This window comes from Sylvia atricapilla, chromosome 7 (assembly GCF_009819655.1).
Source record: "Sylvia atricapilla isolate bSylAtr1 chromosome 7, bSylAtr1.pri, whole genome shotgun sequence".
Taxonomy (NCBI): Eukaryota; Metazoa; Chordata; class Aves; order Passeriformes; family Sylviidae; genus Sylvia; species Sylvia atricapilla.
The window spans coordinates 27,940,445-27,957,873 of record NC_089146.1 but is presented as its reverse complement, the minus strand read 5'-3'; the positions used below and the strand labels follow the sequence as shown (position 1 = coordinate 27,957,873).

General features: G+C 44.2%; 1 protein-coding gene across 1 annotated transcript in view; it reads left to right on the top strand.

Moving 5' to 3' along the window:
• The window catches only part of ADCY5 (adenylate cyclase 5), a 205,189-nt gene extending 189,724 nt beyond the window's left edge, over nucleotides 1-15,465 (top strand). The window contains exons 13-21 of the mRNA XM_066323077.1: nucleotides 73-189; nucleotides 914-1,078; nucleotides 3,337-3,512; nucleotides 7,785-7,811; nucleotides 8,618-8,750; nucleotides 9,874-10,137; nucleotides 10,463-10,667; nucleotides 11,402-11,526; nucleotides 12,890-15,465. Coding sequence (XP_066179174.1) covers nucleotides 73-189; nucleotides 914-1,078; nucleotides 3,337-3,512; nucleotides 7,785-7,811; nucleotides 8,618-8,750; nucleotides 9,874-10,137; nucleotides 10,463-10,667; nucleotides 11,402-11,526; nucleotides 12,890-13,018 — 1,341 coding nt within the window. The 3' untranslated portion in view covers nucleotides 13,019-15,465. The remainder of the gene's footprint in view (nucleotides 1-72; nucleotides 190-913; nucleotides 1,079-3,336; nucleotides 3,513-7,784; nucleotides 7,812-8,617; nucleotides 8,751-9,873; nucleotides 10,138-10,462; nucleotides 10,668-11,401; nucleotides 11,527-12,889) is intronic.
• The last annotated feature ends 1,964 nt before the right edge of the window (nucleotides 15,466-17,429 follow it).

Sequence of the window (17,429 nt, the reverse complement as noted above, 5' to 3'; positions counted from 1 at the left end):
AATGCAGGTTGTAATCTGTAAAACAAACAGGGGTTTTATGTGTAGTGTGATTTTTTTTTTCCTCTCATGCAGCTTTTCCCAGTTCCTCTCCAGACTCTTTCTAAGAAGATTGTACAGTCCAGGACCAATAGTACCTTAGTTGGAGTCTTTGCCATTATCCTGGTTTTCCTGTCTGCCTTTGTCAACATGGTATGTCCATTATTTCCTTTGGATCCATTCAATTCTGCACTGTTTTCTTAGTGGTGCTCTGCAGCATTGTGAATTTACCATGGTCCTGCCTGACAGCATCTGAGGTCAATGCCCTTTGTTTTTTGGGCACAGAAAAGAAATGGCAGCCCAACAGCTCCATCCCTAGAGCCCATTATATGCCTGGCAGTGATTTGTGCCCAGGTCCTTTTGTGATTCTCCAAATGCCTCTGCTCCAAGTGCAGGAGCCAAGCTGATGTGTATCCCTGCAGGAAGGGCTGGCACGAGGCTGATGTGTTATTTAACTCCCACCATACTGAGTGGGATGCAAGTGTTCCTTGAGCTTTGTGCCTGCCCTGCACGGTGCTGCCTCCTGCTCTGGAGTCAGAGATCAGCTCATGGGCACGGGGATGACTCTGCTTTGAGTTGCACTTTTGAGACTGAGGTAGTGTGGCTGTGATTCCAACCACCACTGCTGAGTTCAGGCTCAGAGAGAGATGGGCTGTTCTCTGCAGCCTGGATTTTTAATTAATTTTTTTAAATTAATATTTTGGGGGAATAAAAGCATAGCTACTGCATCTGCAGTAAAACATAAGCTGATGATTTCATGTTGCATATTTTGCACATTGCTACAGCCATTTCCAAGGGGCTTTTAAACTGATACAAACTATTTTGTTTTCTTCTCTTCTTCTGTGCTGTGGAGCTTAATACCACCTTTGTTTTCCAGTTCATGTGCAGCACTGTGGATCTTGCCAGCTGCATGGCTGCTGAATACAACATCACTCCTGACCGGGTGGACATATGCCTTATCAGCAACCTGACTTCCAACTACAGCCTGGGCACCTTGCAGGGGTTCTGTGACAGTCCTTTGCCCAACTGCAACTTTCCAGAGGTATTGCTTGGAAAAAAATGGGTTTCAGGGGTCAGTCTGGAAAAAGGCTATAGAACCTGTGTGGTAAATCTCAGTGATTCTGAGGAGAACAAGGTTCTTCTTGACTGACACTACAGGACTGACACAGGCTGCTACACACAGACTTAAGTGTCTGAAGTTATTATCATGAATCCACATTAATGTCTGAGTTCCTTCAGGGCGGAATAATTAGTAGGCTTTTTAAAATAGTTTGGTCCTGTCTGTAGCAGGGGAAACGTCCCTCTCCATGAGGTTTTTAATGGCATGCAGAACTGCACGTCATTTCAAAGGAGTTTGTGGGTGCTCAGTTTTACCTAAAAATCAGTTCTCTGAAAATCAATGTCTAGTCATAGATTTGATGCTTCCCTCCGTTGTTTTATATCCTGATGAAGAACTTGGCTTCTGTATTCTTTCCCAAGGTATGGTAGGTCTGGCTTCAGAGAGGTCAGCAGCCCAGACAGTGGTCTGCTTCAATTTGCAATGCAAATCCTGTGTCTTCAGGACATCTCATTGAGAAAAAAATTAAAATTCTTCTAAGAGAAAAAACCCCCAAACAAACCCACAACCCAAACCAGCCCAAATATGTTTTTCACACTGGTGGAATACTTTACAAAGGAAAAAAAAAATCTTTTTGCATAGCTATTCAAGACCTTTCTCCGAGTTTTTAGGTCACGGCTGTTACATGTGCTGTTTACTGGAAATTGAAAAGGAAAAAAAAACCCTCTGTCTAAGATGGAGGCAGAATTTATGTCAAGGTCATCTGGGTTTATGGGGACCTGACAGATTCATGGTGGATCTGTTACCACCCAGATGTCCAAGGTGCTACTGAAAGTCCTGGTATCCTACTGAACATATTTCCTTTTAACTTAACAGGAATATGGTCCCTGTGTGATTCAGTGAGGTTTCTGAGACCACCATTACTGTGACCTTGCAGAGGCTTTAGTGGGTCTGCAGAAAGACCCAGGAGCAGAATCTGGCACAGTGGAGATCTAGAAACAGTCTGTGCCCACCATGAATTTGTATGGAATGCTGGCCCAGGACAGAGAGGAATTTTAAGCAGTGAGGGATAACCATTTTGCATACTGAGGTTGCTCTGGCAGCCCTGAGTCAGGTCCTTCTGTTCAGTGGGCTAAGAAGTGAGGAGTCCCTTGCCTGCTCTCTGCAGGGCACAGGTTGGATCTGTTACAGGTGTTGCCTGTTGCTCCCTGAGCCCCACATAGGACACAATGGAATCCTACCCCTCAGTCATGACTGAGGAGTCAAGTACAAGCTGTACAAGTTATTTTCTCTAATTTAATATATCAGACTATTAATAAATGAGCTCAGAACATAAGCATATTTCGACTTCAACTAGGGCTTGCTTTTAACTGAAAGGATGGATTGCCTCAGGCACATGGTATGGGGTTTTTGCCAGAAATAGGCCTGGCCAGGCAGAGTGGAAGCTTAAATCTTCACAGATTCGATAGCAGGAAGGTGGTGAGCTGGATAACATGCCTCTCTTCAATTTGCATCCCTGCTATCTTTCCCAGGAGCCATAAATGGCACCCACAGTCTCACTGGGAAGCACTGGCATGCTGAGCACTCAGCCCCCAGCCTGGCAGGAGCTGCTCCTGCCCCACCCAGGGGTGCCAGAGGTGCTCCACAGCCACACATGTGCACTCTGCAGCTGCTGGCTGGACAGATTCTCACGGGCTTGTCACAGGGTGGGCAGGGGGACGTTTGTCCAGCTGGACCTTGCCAACGGAGCCTGTGTGTCACCTCAGAGGGGACAGTGCTTTCCCACTGGCCTCCTGTGGGCACCTGTCCAGGAGTGTGAATTGCCAACACCTTTGGTCCTATGTGTTGTGCAGATATGCAAGTTTGAGTCTAGAATTGGCCTTAAAGCGCAGCGGGATCCAGCATAACTGGGTGATTCTTTTTGCTAATTCAGTGACTGTGTCCAGGGAAAAGCCATGTCACCACCTCGGGTGTCCAACTGTGAGGCCTGTGCCTCTCGAGAGTGAAGCACATAATGCCTGGAGAAAAATGCCACAGTTTTCCTCTTCATCCAGTCAGTTTTAATTTCTGTGACGTGGGAGAATTCCACAGACAGTCCCAGGTCTATATGTTTGGCCAGCTCAACTACAAAACCACCAATCCCTTTCTATCCTTGTGTTTAGTTTCCTTTGTTTTCAGTTTTGATTTATCCAGCTGACATTCATCTCTCTTCTATTTTTTTTCCCATTTTTGTCTTTATACAGTACTTTACCTACAGTGTCTTATTGAGTCTCCTGGCCTGCTCTGTGTTCCTTCAGATCAGCTGTATTGGAAAATTCATCCTTATGTTAATCATTGAATTTATATATGTTCTCATTGTGGAAGTGCCAGGGGTCAACCTTTTTGACAATGCAGATCTCCTGGTTACAGCCAACACCTAGTAAGTGCCTTTCCCTTCTGAAATCTTCACCTGATTTCTTTCACACAGTGATTTCAGTGTGCCATTAGGTGGATGGGAGTGCCAAGGCTGTGGTGCAGGCAAGGGAAGTGCAGGATGCCAGGGAAGGCATGGCTGGAAGGTAAAGCTTTGCCAGTGCTGCTCTGTGCCTCAGACAAGTGGGAGAATACAATTCCCTTTAAGATCTTTTTAATGTGGAACTTGACTAATGAACTATCTATTAATAACAGAATATAACTGGAATCAGAGTGGATCTGTATTTCCTTTTTTCCAGAAATGGGGAGCTGGAGTTAGTCATTCTTAATTCTGATATTACACTCCCAATATAGAAATGTCATTTCTCAAACAAGGGAAAAAACAATCTTCCAACAGACTTGAGCTCACTCAGGGATGTGATGTGAGCCACCATAACATATCAAACCCAGCTTGGGGTGGTGGAATGGTGGTGCTTGATGTTTGGCCAGCGATCTCCTGCCAGTTGCTGCTGGACATATGTCCTTGTTTGAAAACCAGTATCACAGCTGGGCTCAGCACAATTCCCAGCAGAAGGGTCTGGGCTCAGTGTGAGTGGACAGTTGCCCTTTTACTGACAAAAGCTGGCTTCTCACCAGGTCACACATTAAATCCTGGTGGCAGCCTCCTTCCACGGCTGTGGTGGTTCCCCATCTCCTGGAGGTCCCCACACCAGGGAGGGAAGTTTGGCACATCCACAAGCCTGTCCTCCCCCACAAGTTTTGTTTCTTGCTGGGAATTGCATTGTTGTGTTAACTCCTTGTTTTGATGATTTCCCCTTATAAGCTGTACTTAAGTGTGAGTGAATCAAATTATGCCAGTTTAGGTGAACTATTTGTCAAGGCTGATAGCTGTGGCTGTTCCTGCCTTGGACAGGAGGGTGTTTGAGAAGATTCCCATACTCTGTGTGTTATGAAATACCTTCTGTAGTTGCTCAGATTTCAGGATGGCCATTAACCATCAACCCTTCAAGTCTGATGCATCTGGCTGCTCCTCTCTTTCACATGACTATTCCATGATTTCAGCATTCCTGTGTGTCCAGTAATAATTAATGAATATATAGCTTTTGCTGGCATTGCCAGTTAATGGAAGTGCAGCTTTTGCTGCCATTGGCAGTTATCACTTAAATTATTTTGTTAACTCAAGTGAGTGAAATTAGGCAGGAAACCCCATGGAGCTTTCTGTGGGGAGGTATAAGGAGAATGAGGTTTTCTTCCCCTTTTTTCAGATATTAGGTGTTCCATCAGCAGAAGCTATTTAGCGTTTTTTAACACAATTAGTGAAATAAAAGCATTTTGTATCTCAAATATAATTTCATTCTTGTAATTCAAGCACTAAGTGAAATTACAGCACTTGGAAGTATAATTTACATCACTTCACAATCAGAATGTCAGTAATAAAGGGGAGAAGGTTAGCATGTTTTCCCAGAAATAGCTTTCTGTGATGCTGTATTATCTCTCAATAAGTGGGATTTGTGTGGTGGTTCAGCCCCAGCTGCAGCTGAGCCCCACACAGCCACTCACCCACTGCCCTGTGCTGGGCTGGAGGAGAGAGTTGGAAGGGGAAAAGAGAGAAGACTCATGGCTTGAGATAAAGACAGTTTAATGGGACAGAAAAGAGAGAAAATAATAATAATAACAAAAATAACAATAGAATTAGAATAGACAAAACAAGTGATGCACAATATAATTACTCACCACTTGCCATCCAATGTCCAGCCAGTCCCTGAGCAGCAGCCCCAGGCCAGATTTCCCCCCAGTTCCCACACTCACCATGATGCCATATGATATGGAATGTTCCTTTGGCCAGTTGGGGTCAGTTGTCCTGGATGTGCCCTTGTGTCCTTCCAGCCTGCTCGCTGGGGTTGTTGAGAAGCTGAAAAGTCCTTGACTTAATATAAACAGTACTTAGCAACAACTAATACATCAGCATGTTATCAACATCATTCTCATACTTAATCCAAAACACAGCACTTCACCAGCTAGGAAGAAATTTAACCCTATTCCAGTGGTATCCAGGACAATTTGTTTTGTCCAAAGAGCCCCATGGATGGCTATTTATTGCCTCAGTGTCTGGAAGGCCATTTGTGTGTTGTGGGAAATGGGAGCTCAGCGTGTAGCACAGAGTTCAGAGATGGACCTTATTGTCCAGCTGATACTAAGAAAACAGAAAAGCCACCATGACCTCATACTGCTTTAATTGGGTGCCCATTGTAGCTACATAATTAGTGTCTGCTCTGCAGCCACTGTGGTGCTCTGACTAATTAGAAGTGATGCAGATGTCACTTCACAGTTCTGTGTACAAACCAGCCCAGCATGCAGGCAGCTGAAAGGCTGATTACAGCGCGTTGGGAGCTGCTAGACTTGACTGCAGCCACACCAGTGTGTGCCACATGGAGTGTCACTGGAGGCACAGGGCTATCTTGGGTTACCTTTTTCTTGTGCAGGAGATAAAACTAATGCATTGGTTTAAAGGTGTGATGGACCAACGTGATCTTCTAAACAGTTCCTGCACAGGGAAGCCCTAAGAGCTTTGCCCTGTGATTTGTTCATCAAACCCATCATTTCTGTTCCAGCTGTCTGTCCTTGCCACTGCAGCTGGGGAAAGAGAGATGCTCTGGTCCTATGGGAGCTGTCTCTAAAATGAACTGCCTTTCCTGCTAAAAATGTGCACTTCAGTTGAGCAGGAGTGTAGTTAGCAAGCTTCTCTCTGTGTTCCCTTCCAGTAATTAAAGAACCATCTGCTACTGGAAATGTCTATTCCGTGGAGGAACAACCTACCAATGTAACACCCTTGCGCTGGGCATCCTCACTTACCCAGAGAGTTAATGTAAATACTGGGTTTGCTGCACTTCATAGTCTCTGATGAAGGTTTTAGAGCAAGAGTAACACCCACAGTGAGCTGCAGCCTCAGGACAAAGGGTCAGTCTGCCGTGCTCCCACTGTAAGAGAGTGATAAAGGGGGGCAGTCAGTCATCCTTGGCCAGGTGGTGATTTAGGGAAGCAGGGGAATCATGCTGCATGTGGGAAGTGTCTCCAGCTAGATCCAGCTTTTAATGTGGGAGTCCCCAGCCTTTCCAAACCCTGTCTGTGTCCAGGCACACATGTTCAGTGCTGGAGCTGGCCAAGAGCCATGCAATAGATTGTGTGCAAGACAACAGTGGGTTGCAAAATCCATGTTAGAAGAAATTCCATGCTCAGAACTGCAGAAAATATCTTGGAACAAACAAGGTTAGAAAGTTGCTATTCTTTTAATGTTTGATGTTATGTTCCCTTTAGATTCGCAGTTAGGTTCCCTTGCCTATTTTGATTTTGATCATTTATATGCCTGATTGTGTAGCAAGATTCCCTCCAACCCCATAAAACTGTGGCCTGAAGCTCTCCAGAGAGCTGTCACATTCTCAGGTTAATATCACGTTTTTAGCCTGCAAAGTTCTAATTGCATTGATGACACTACAGTAATTTAAGCACTGATCTCTTTCCTTCCATTTAAATAGTGTTTTAAAAGATGCTTGCACATGGTTCTAATACTCCTCCCGCACTGGAGAACAAAGCCAGCAGCATTAATCAATCAATCAGGAGCTCAGACAGCTGCTGCCTAGCAGAAAGCTCCATTCCATGCTTTCAGTGTCAAAAAGCACACCCTCCATCTCCCCCAGCAGCTCTGTACACGTGGGTATTTGCAGAGTTGTCAGTAGTAACAGGAATATGCTAAAGGGTTTTTTCTTCAGTGCCCTTGTGTGTGGTACCCAGGGCTGGGCACAAGCTGGCAGGGAGGAATGTGCAGAAGAAGGGATCAGGATTAGAGTTAAAGGAATTAAACACATCTCCATGCCACAATATAAGGAGAAGAAAGGAGCTATCCCTCACAAGATTAAAAAGCTCAAAGTTTTCTTCCTTAGGTCGAATTTTGTAGTCTGACCTAATGAAATAGTGATGGATGCACAGGCATTCTACACTGACATTAAAATCCCAAATTATTCTCTCACTCTTAATGCTCCTTAGGTATTTCATCCACATTAACCATGTCACACGATCACTCTGGAGTTTCGAGTGTAGCTCAGAAGCCTGTTTTTCTCCTCCCATCTTTTAGTAGCTTTCTGCTTCAAAAGAGCTGTAGCCCCTCACAGCGTTAGAGGTGCCACACTGCAGAGGTGCTGTGCAGTGATGTGCAGAAGGGCAAGAGCTGCAGGGAGCCAGACACTCCACTGACCTTGTGTTTGTGCTTTTTTTTTTTTTCCAGCGTGTCTGCAAATGATACATCTTCATGGTGAGTCACTTCGACATGAAATATTTTTCAGGTTTTTGTTGGTAGGTATTTTCTGTTCACAAGGTGCAATATCAGCACATGGACTCACCATCAGTGTCTGGTGTTTGTGTGTTGCTGTGGGCTGGTACAACACAGTGCAGATGTCCTGAGTGGACTGTTGCCCTTTTGTGTGTGTAGCTACTCTCAGAGCATCCTTTTTCCTGTAGGACTGTGTCAGCTCAGGGCTTATTTGTAATACAATTTAAAGGTTTTATCAAAATATTTTCGTACTGTATAACTCTGTAATTCATATTTAACAGTTTTTATTTGCCTGCTTGTCAGAGGAGGTGTGAATGTGCCTTAGTGCTCTTTTCAGCTTACAGAACACTTACACGACAAAGCCCATTAAGAAGTGACTAATTAGAGAAGCCATGAGTTAGAGCAGTTCCAGACTCAGGAGCCTGGGGAAGCCAGTGCAGACAACAGGATGAACAGAGTCTGAGGGGCTGTCAGCATTTCACTGTTGTCACCCTTAACATGTGTGGCCATTCTCTGAAGAGTGGCCTTTATATCAGTGACAACCCTTTCTAAGAAGTTGGATTACATTTCCAATTTCCAAGTCCTTCTTTAGAAAGTGGCACCCACGAGCCCGAGTCTCCAGCTTTTTGCAGGTATTGTTTGTCCCTTTGCCAACACAGGCTTTGAGGGGAAAGGAAAAAAAAAGCTTTTTCCTGAGAGGCTAGTTGGCCTTCAGGTGGGAAGTGTGGGGCGTGATGAGGCTGTGTGCTTCCAGTAACAGGGAAATTCTGCTCTTTCCTTGGCTGCAGCCCCCCGGTGACAACACGAGTGGCACTGAAGATTGTGACCCCTGTCATCATTACTGTCTTTGTCCTGGCACTGTACTTGCATGCCCAGCAAGTGGAATCCACTGCAAGGCTTGATTTCCTCTGGAAACTTCAGGTTAGTGGGTGTTGGCTGGGAGGATCACATGTGGTCTTTGGTGATAATGTGAAATGACTGAGGTCTTCACTGTGGAGTTGAGGAGTGTGATAAAGTGCCTTTGAATTTAATCTGAATCTGGTTTATAACTGGGCATGCTAATAATGCTCTGCTCTTCTTCGGTATTTTGCATGCTCTGTGGATCTCATCCCAGTTATTTTCTAAAACTCCTTTTTTTCCTTGTAAATATACCTTGGATGGTCCCCATGGTAAAGGGTTATAGATCTGAACGTGGAGATTACTGAATTTGGGCAACTGAGCTGTTACTGCTGCAGGAACATGTGATGTAACACAATTTATAAATATAGGAAGCTCATATCCACTGCTGAATTGTTTCCCAGAGTTCAGTGAGCTTTAGTTTGCTGTGTTCAAGGGTGTGAAAGATTCACATTTGCATTTTCATTCAGTTTCCTGTTAAGCAGTGGGAACTGGCTCAATGTCCAGCCTTCATTAGCCCCCAGGCAGCAGTACTGGCTAACCAACACACTGTGGATAATGCCACACTGTGCTCCTGGTTCACTGTTAATGTTTTTACTGCTTGTGCCCATGAGTGATGTTGGGGCCCTGTGTGAGATTCCCAAGCAGGCAGGACAGGCCTGGGCTCTGGCCAGCACTCATGGCTGGGGGGGCACAGGACTGCAGGTTTTATTTAGATTTTCTACCTTCTGGGGTGGCAGGACATCATTCTAATTATAGGTCTTTGTGGTTTGAGTACAAGGCACTGAGGAAGCAACAATTAATTAAAGCTCCTTGGGAAGCAGATAAACATTGTAATCCTCATTTATAAATGGCAAAACAAGGAAGGGGCGAGCTGAGCTGAGTGGTTACCCAGTTCGGGGCTCAGAAATACAACGCTGGATTCTGGCATTATTCTCTGCCTGCTTTTCCATACATTTGTGCACGAAGAGATAGAACATTTTCCACTGCAAAACACAAATTTCTGCATCTCTCTGGTTCTGCTCTCCTTTGCAGTTTCCCCTGTTCTATTTCTGCCCTCACTGCAAGTAGATTTTCAGCTTTTTTCCCCTCTCCAGAACAGCTACCAAAAGAGTAAGTGCATCACTGTGTCTCCCCCCTAAACTAGGCCACGGAAGAGAAGGAGGAAATGGAGGAGCTGCAGGCCTACAACAGACGCCTCCTCCACAACATTCTGCCCAAGGATGTGGCAGCCCATTTCTTGGCTCAGGAGCGGCGCAATGATGAACTGTACTATCAGTCCTGCGAGTGTGTGGCTGTCATGTTCGCCTCCATAAGCAACTTCTCTGAGTTTTATGTGGAGCTGGAAGCCAACAATGAAGGGGTGGAGTGTCTGAGGCTGCTCAATGAGATCATTGCTGATTTTGATGAAGTAAGTCGGAGAAAATCTGGGTGAACAAAGTGGACTGAATCCATGAGTTTAGCTGGGCTTTGCTGAGCTCCTTAAGGAGGGGGGTTTATCAAATCCATGGTTCATTTCTCCTTACCCTAGGAATCTTCAGGGTTTTTTCCCACACTGAAATCCCTTCTATTCCCTTGGCACTCCTTTGAATATCTAATCCCCTTTCTTCCTCTGTCTCCCTGGCTCTGTCCACTACTTTGCAGTGCTTGCAGCAAGGCGGGACATGTGGCATGGACATCACCGGCATCTGTGTGTTTGTCAAGGTTTATTTGCTTCTTTTGCTCTTGTGACACAGATAATAAGTGAAGACCAATTCCGGCAGCTGGAGAAGATCAAGACCATTGGCAGCACCTACATGGCAGCCTCAGGCCTCAATGACTCCACTTACGACAAGGAAGGGAAGACACACATCAAAGCTCTGGCGGATTTTGCCATGAGGTTAATGGACCAAATGAAATACATTAATGAGCATTCATTCAACAACTTCCAGATGAAGATAGGTAATGACCTTGTGCTCACAGGATTCCATGTAGGTAGTGGTCATTCTGAGGTGGGGATTTTGTGAACAGTAAAAACCACAGATATTACATTGGCTGTATGGTGATGTTGATTGTCTGGTGCCTGGTGACCACTTTGGCCTCTGTGAAACATCACAGTAGTTTTTTAGGGTATAGCAGCATCACCGATGCTCCCTGGATAATTAGAAGCACCGTAGCACCTACCACAGCATAGTCTTACATGGTGGTTACCTTGGGCTCATTTTGCTCCTGTGCTTGCAGCTCTGGCATTCTTGGACATTAAATTGTCTTTTAAGTCAGGGAATAAAAAGCAACAGGAAAGGGAGAAGAAATGTGAGGATGTCAAGCGTGGTGTTTGTTTTGGAAGGCTCTGTGCTGCTGCCTTGCAGGCCCTCAGCATTGCAGCAGGTATGTGCTGACTTCAAGCGAGCAGTTTGCTTGTTAGCCAGGTGGCAAACAAACTTTATCTCATTATCTGGCACTGGGAAGTAGCTCTGGATTGGGCAGATCCAGCCCCAGTTGCCAGTGAGTTGGGCATAATGGATCAAAGAAGCCAAATTCTCTTTTAACATTTCTCTCCCCACAGTTTGGCCATAGCTTTACATGTCAAGGTAAAGCCCAGCTAGAACCACTGAGCCTCAGGATGGGTTTTTACTGTCTGAATAATAACGTGCCTCGAGTAAATGGATGTGAGTGTATTTCTCCTCTCCTCCCAGGCCTCAATATCGGTCCTGTCGTAGCTGGGGTGATAGGAGCCCGCAAACCCCAGTACGACATCTGGGGCAACACAGTGAATGTAGCCAGCAGAATGGACAGCACAGGAGTGCCTGACAGGATTCAGGTAAGGCAAGCCCAGGAAAGCACTACGCTGCCAGCCCTGTGTCACTTACGGATTTTGAAACTTAATTAGAATTGAAATTTTGGGTTCATTTTATCCCTTTATTACCTACATTTACCTACAGAGAACTGAAAGAAAAGCCACTTAGGGAATCTGATGGTACCAGCAAGTTTTATCTTTTAATTGTGACAACACTGCAACCTTTGTTTAAAACATGCAGTTTAGCTCCGGGTGGAAGTGCTGAGCTGAGCTTCCTTCCCTGTGTGCCTCACTGGCACTGAGCACAGTCCTGTCTGATCCCTGCTCACACGTGCTGTTCAGCTGTGTGTGGTGGTTGTTTCGTTTCCCAAGGGTCTGATTCAGCTATGTATTTCTGTCATTCACTTTGCCATGTGTGCCATGAGGCCAGCAAGGGTCCAGGCATCAGCAGGATGGGGATACACAACAGAGAAAGGGGATTGTTTAAGGGGTTAATAGGACCTGTCTGATAATCACACATCTCCTTGGCCTTCAGATGTGGCCCTGCCTGTGAGTGATTCAGTTCCACTGTCCTGCTTTTGCTGAGCCAATGTCCACAGCAACAGAAAGTCATTCCTTGGGAAAATACTGAAGGGTTATAAAAATAGAGCAGATGATGTAAAGCCCAAGAGAGGCAGCCACGCTGTTTCCTTGCCTGTCAGTAACTGGATCCATATTTATACATCACTCTTTAACTTCCCTACAAGATGGTCTGTAAAGCCATCTGAAAAAGAGTGAGAAAATACATTGTAATAAATAAGTACCTCAGAAAATCCAGTCTTTAAATTTCTGTTGTTCTGTAGCACAAGTGATTATTTTTGACTGGCATATGCAGAGACAGTTTGGATACAGGCTACAGTATTCCATTTGATCAGTTCTCTCCCATTGCCCACTACCTTCTCCTTCATAAAAACAACCCCTGACTCCTAAGCTGTACATCCACTGTGTAACTTCTAGGTAATTTTTGAGGATATTTTAGTAAGTCTGACCTGTTTTCCTACCGCTACTCCAGTAATATAATTAATGCATGTGAGTAGACTGAACTCACTGGTGTGTTTTAAAAAATATGACAGATTTGTTAGGCTTTATCCAGTGACCTCCTTGAAACACGCAGTTCTCCCAGTTGTGAACTGCATGTGACATCTGTACTTTCTCAGGTTCTAATGGGTTGTGTTTGTTCAGCACCTTGTGCCAACCATTCAGTTAGTGACTGATGTGCAAATGTTGATTGACTTAGAAACACAACAGTTGATCCCACTTTATTTTGTCCATGGATTACTCCAAAAGCAAAAGGGAAGACTCTGTAGAAGACAAAGCAAGCATCTGTTTACTCTTCTTTATTCTGCAGGTAACCACAGACATGTACCAGGTTTTAGCAGCCAACAACTACCAGCTGGAGTATCGAGGGGTCATAAAGGTCAAAGGCAAAGGAGAAATGACCACCTACTTTCTAAATGAAGGGCCTCCAATTAGTTAGCACTGACTGCAGCGCCACACAAAGATGGATTTTGCATTACCCAGGATTGTGAATTGGAGAAGAATCATTTTTTAGCAGTGAAGCTGAACATGCGGCGCAGTTGAAATTTTACCCCATGACTCCAGAGCTGGTATCAGCAAATTCTTTGGCCACCCATCAAGAAAGGCAAGAGGAGGAACGAAACCACCTTGGAATTGTTCCTGGCTGAGTGCTAAGCTGACCAAAGATGTGCACTACAGAGTTCACAGATAAGACATGAATTCGGCATTTTTATAAAGGCTGCTACCACAGGATGGCATAAGAAGCTATTTAAGTATTTATTGACGCAACACAACATTTACTTGGTTGAAGGAATGTATGATTCACTACAAAGCATTATTTTGGAATGGATTTGCACTCCCATAATATTTCCATCCCATACTGCCAGCTATTTGAATTGTACCACTGTGCTTTTATTAGCTGTTTTGAATGGGCTTTCAAAACTGACACCCACTGTTGCAGCACACAAAAAGGCCTTTTAGAAGGGCGTTGGTAATGTTTTAGTGTGAAAAGACATTGTAGCCTTGGCCCCCTCTTTTCCCCTCTTCTCCATGGCTAAATGACTGCTCCTCTGAGTGGGGCTGGCACACCTGATGAAGGGGAAGATCAGGATAAAGGAAGATGGCTCTACAACCATATTTATTAAAAAGTCATCTGTGCTCTTCTTTGGTATCTATCAGTTTACATGGGAAAGACTAGATGTAAACAAGAGACACTTTGTGGGGGGAACTCCCCTGAAATTTGTTGTGGGTTTTTTTGTATTTTTTATTTTGTAATATTGAAAACATGGAGATCTAACAGATATACCAAATTCTATATTTTGTAAATTATATATAAATTAGAAGGCAGGCTGTCCACACCGAGGTGTGGGGGGAGGTGTATATAACCTGTAGACTTTTGTGTAACTTTTTTCTGTGTAATACTCTGAACACAGACTTGGCAGTTTTCAGATTATCACTATACAGTCAACCAACAACAAACAGGTGAGTTTCCAGGCTGAATCAGATGCATTTTTAAATGAAAATCCAGAAAAATCTACAACCCCAAAGAAGAGGAAAAACCCGCGGTAGTCACAGAATTGTTCCGTGCAGCATTCCAGCGGAGGGTGGCGGCTTCCCAATGGAAACGGGACCTTTGAGTTTTAGCTACTGAGACGGTATCAAACATGCCAAAAAGAGCTCTAACCCCATCTTCTAACTCTTAACAGGAGCTCTTATGAGAAAAGGAAAGGAAAAAAAGCTCATTTGAACTTTTATTTTTAAAAAAAATAATTTTTCATAGATGGTCTTAATAGAATGCTGCTGATCTGAGAGTTGTCTGACATTGTAACTGCCATGTGACATTACAAGGAACTATGTGCTGCAGCATCGAGTTGACTTTCCTGTAGTAAGCACTTATTTAAACTGACTCACAGATTTTCAATTTTCAGGAATTAGGTGATCTTCAGAAAAGATTATGATGGCAAGTGTGTATTATGAGGTGGTCTACCTTAAGACAGTGCCATTGATACTGTGTTGGGCATCTTTATCACTAGTGGGGGGGTTTCTGAATAGTTCACTGTTATCATTTATGTACCTTTTCTAGATATGAAAGAAAAATCCCTTGATATTTTATTAAAAAAATAATTTAAAAAAAGCTATATTTTTTATATTCTATGAGGGGAAAGTTTTGATATTGAATTTGGCTAGCACTAAAAATTACTCCAATCTTTTGACATTTAATAAACTTGTTTTCCACTCTTCTCAGGGCAGAATTATTGTAGTACTCACAGCATAATGATTGCACTATGGTGGTGGCGATTTCTTTTTCCTACTCGACAATGAGATTAAGTGAAAATCCATGGACCTGTCTTAATTAATTTGCTGTATTGCTAAGCATGACCTGAGCATTAAGCCATTTAAACATGAGCTTAAATGGCATTGCCCCTTTCCTTCTCCCTTCCACTAGGAAACATCTCTGAAAAGTATAGTATATTGACTTCTGTAAAACTGCCAAGTCTGCCCTTGTACTATACTTTTGCTCCTTTACATCTTTCCTGGTTTGCAAAATACTTAAGTTGCATCACGCTGTTATGCCTTTCTCCCCTCCTCCACCTCCCATCCCCTTTGTCCCTCACTGAGTTTCATTACTTTCATGCCATACACTTGGTTTTAGGTTTGCTTTCTGCTTTCCAAAAGTCTGCAGTCTTCTTAACTTTTGATTCATCTTATGAAGTTGTGTTGTCAATGAAATTTCAAGTCCCCAGTATCTCTAGCTGTGATTGTTGACAGTGTGTCATGATCATTTCAAGGGGTATTCACACACTCTTTACTCTGGATCTTGCAAAAATGGATACAGTTATGATTTCCCATGGAAATTGAAATCTATTTAAGTAATTTAACTATATTAAACACTGTTTCACTGGTAAAGTGTAAGTGTCTCTGTTTTATTTTAGCTTCATTTGGCTGGTGGAGAGTGTTGTGTAGGAGCTGCTGGATCTGCAAATAGAAACATCCAGGTCTTGCCTGGCACCGATGGATGCCCTGATCTTTTGCACTGCCCCATTTAGAGCCCCAAGGGCTTGGCTGCCCAGCAAACAGCCTTCCTGTGCTCCCAACTGCCCTTGGAATCAGTCTCAGGGCAGCTAACAAAATATACTGGCATAACTGAACAGCTTAAATTTGTGTCTATGTCCTTTAAAAAAAAAAAAGTTTGTATTTTCAAAAGCACATCACCTTTGCCAAAGAATCCCCCGGGCACGTCGATACTTGTCCTCTCAAGGACACCGTAAGGAGAGAGCACTGCTGCTAATGCAACATTTTCAATCTTTACAGGTAAAAGTAAACACTACAGGTGACTACCAATTAACAGGAGCTTTAGGTAGAGCTGAGAAACAACACCCTGCAGCTTCCTGCTGACTTCTTTTAGTTGAGAAGACATTACACAGGCAGCTAAAAACCAAGTGCCCTACAATCTGTTATAGGTTAGGAGGGATTTTATGGGTGTACTGAGAACACAGCTGCAGGAACAAAAAGCCATGAAGTAATTAAGGGATCAGTCTTTATGAAAATTGCTGGAGAATTATTTAATACTTTCTATGCTATGCTCTCTTAAATTTAGGACAGTTTAGGACATTGTCTGATGTAAGCAACTTTTTTTTTAACTATGTGGAGAAGGGTATTCCCCAGGGGAGGAAAGGCAGGAATCTCCAATACTGGGCCCTCTCATTTCAATTACTGTACAGTGACTGGCTGAATAGTTTTCCCAAAACGCATCTTTTTCCCACCCAGAAAGCATTTTGATGAATTTTAAGGTGTTTAGCCACTTCTCCCCAACACAGATCTGGCTACATCAAGTATCTGCCTGCACTTAATAAAATGATACATTTGGGACACACTGAATTCCTTATATGTGTGTCCTGCACTGCAAGTATCTCTGGCTTGGCTGTTTATGTGTTATACAACATCCACACACACCAGCACCTGGCCAAAAGTATGCCCAGAGGCAAATATTTTCATTCTGTTAAGTTTTCCAACTGCTCCTCAGGGCACCATCACTTCCAGACTGAAATTCAGGAGTTGTCAGAGACTGCAAGCTTGGGCTGCTGGTGGGAAAAGGGCAGCTCAGCTGTTTTAAGCTGAAAACTCAAGTTTCCATGCTCTGGCCCCGCTCTGTCCTTGCAACTGAAGGAGCAAGTAGGCTCGGGGAGGTGGGGGGAGGACTGAGAAAACTGAATTTCAGGCGGGGGGGGCGGGCAGATGCAGCAGTATTTTCCTGCCCTTTGGGAGGCAGATAGTTTCCTGTATAAAGCAGAGTTGTGTATTTTCAGTCCCTGCCTGCCCAGTGCAGGCGAGGCGGCTGCAGTGCTGGGGCCAGCCCTGTGCCGCCGGCAGTTCCCGCACTGAGAGCCCGGCCCTGACTCGCTCGGAGCGCGGCTGGGGCACCACGGCACTGGCCTTCCAAGGAAAAGCTCCAGGGGACAGCAGCTGCAGCGAGCTGCCCTGTAAGCATCTGGCCCCAGAGAGCTTTTAACAGAGAATGCCAGATGCAAATAACTATTGCCATCTACTGGAAATGGCATTATATACCTACCTTGTGTTAGTCAGGTAAGCCTTTGGTCATTCCTTCCTGAAAGCAAATACAGTGACACCTTATTGATAAACGTTCTGTTGTGTGTGTTGGGTGAAGCCATTCCAACCTTCAGGAGGTCTTCCTTTATAAATACAGCATGAAATGGGCTCTGCTTCTACTAAATCCCCCAGAACAATTGAGCAACCACTAAGACCATCTGCACTTCACACTTAAGTAAAGCCTGCTGTTCAAGAGAGTAATCAGTTTTCCTGAATTCATCTCCCTAAATCTGGTAACTCAAGTATCTGGTAAAATCAGCAGG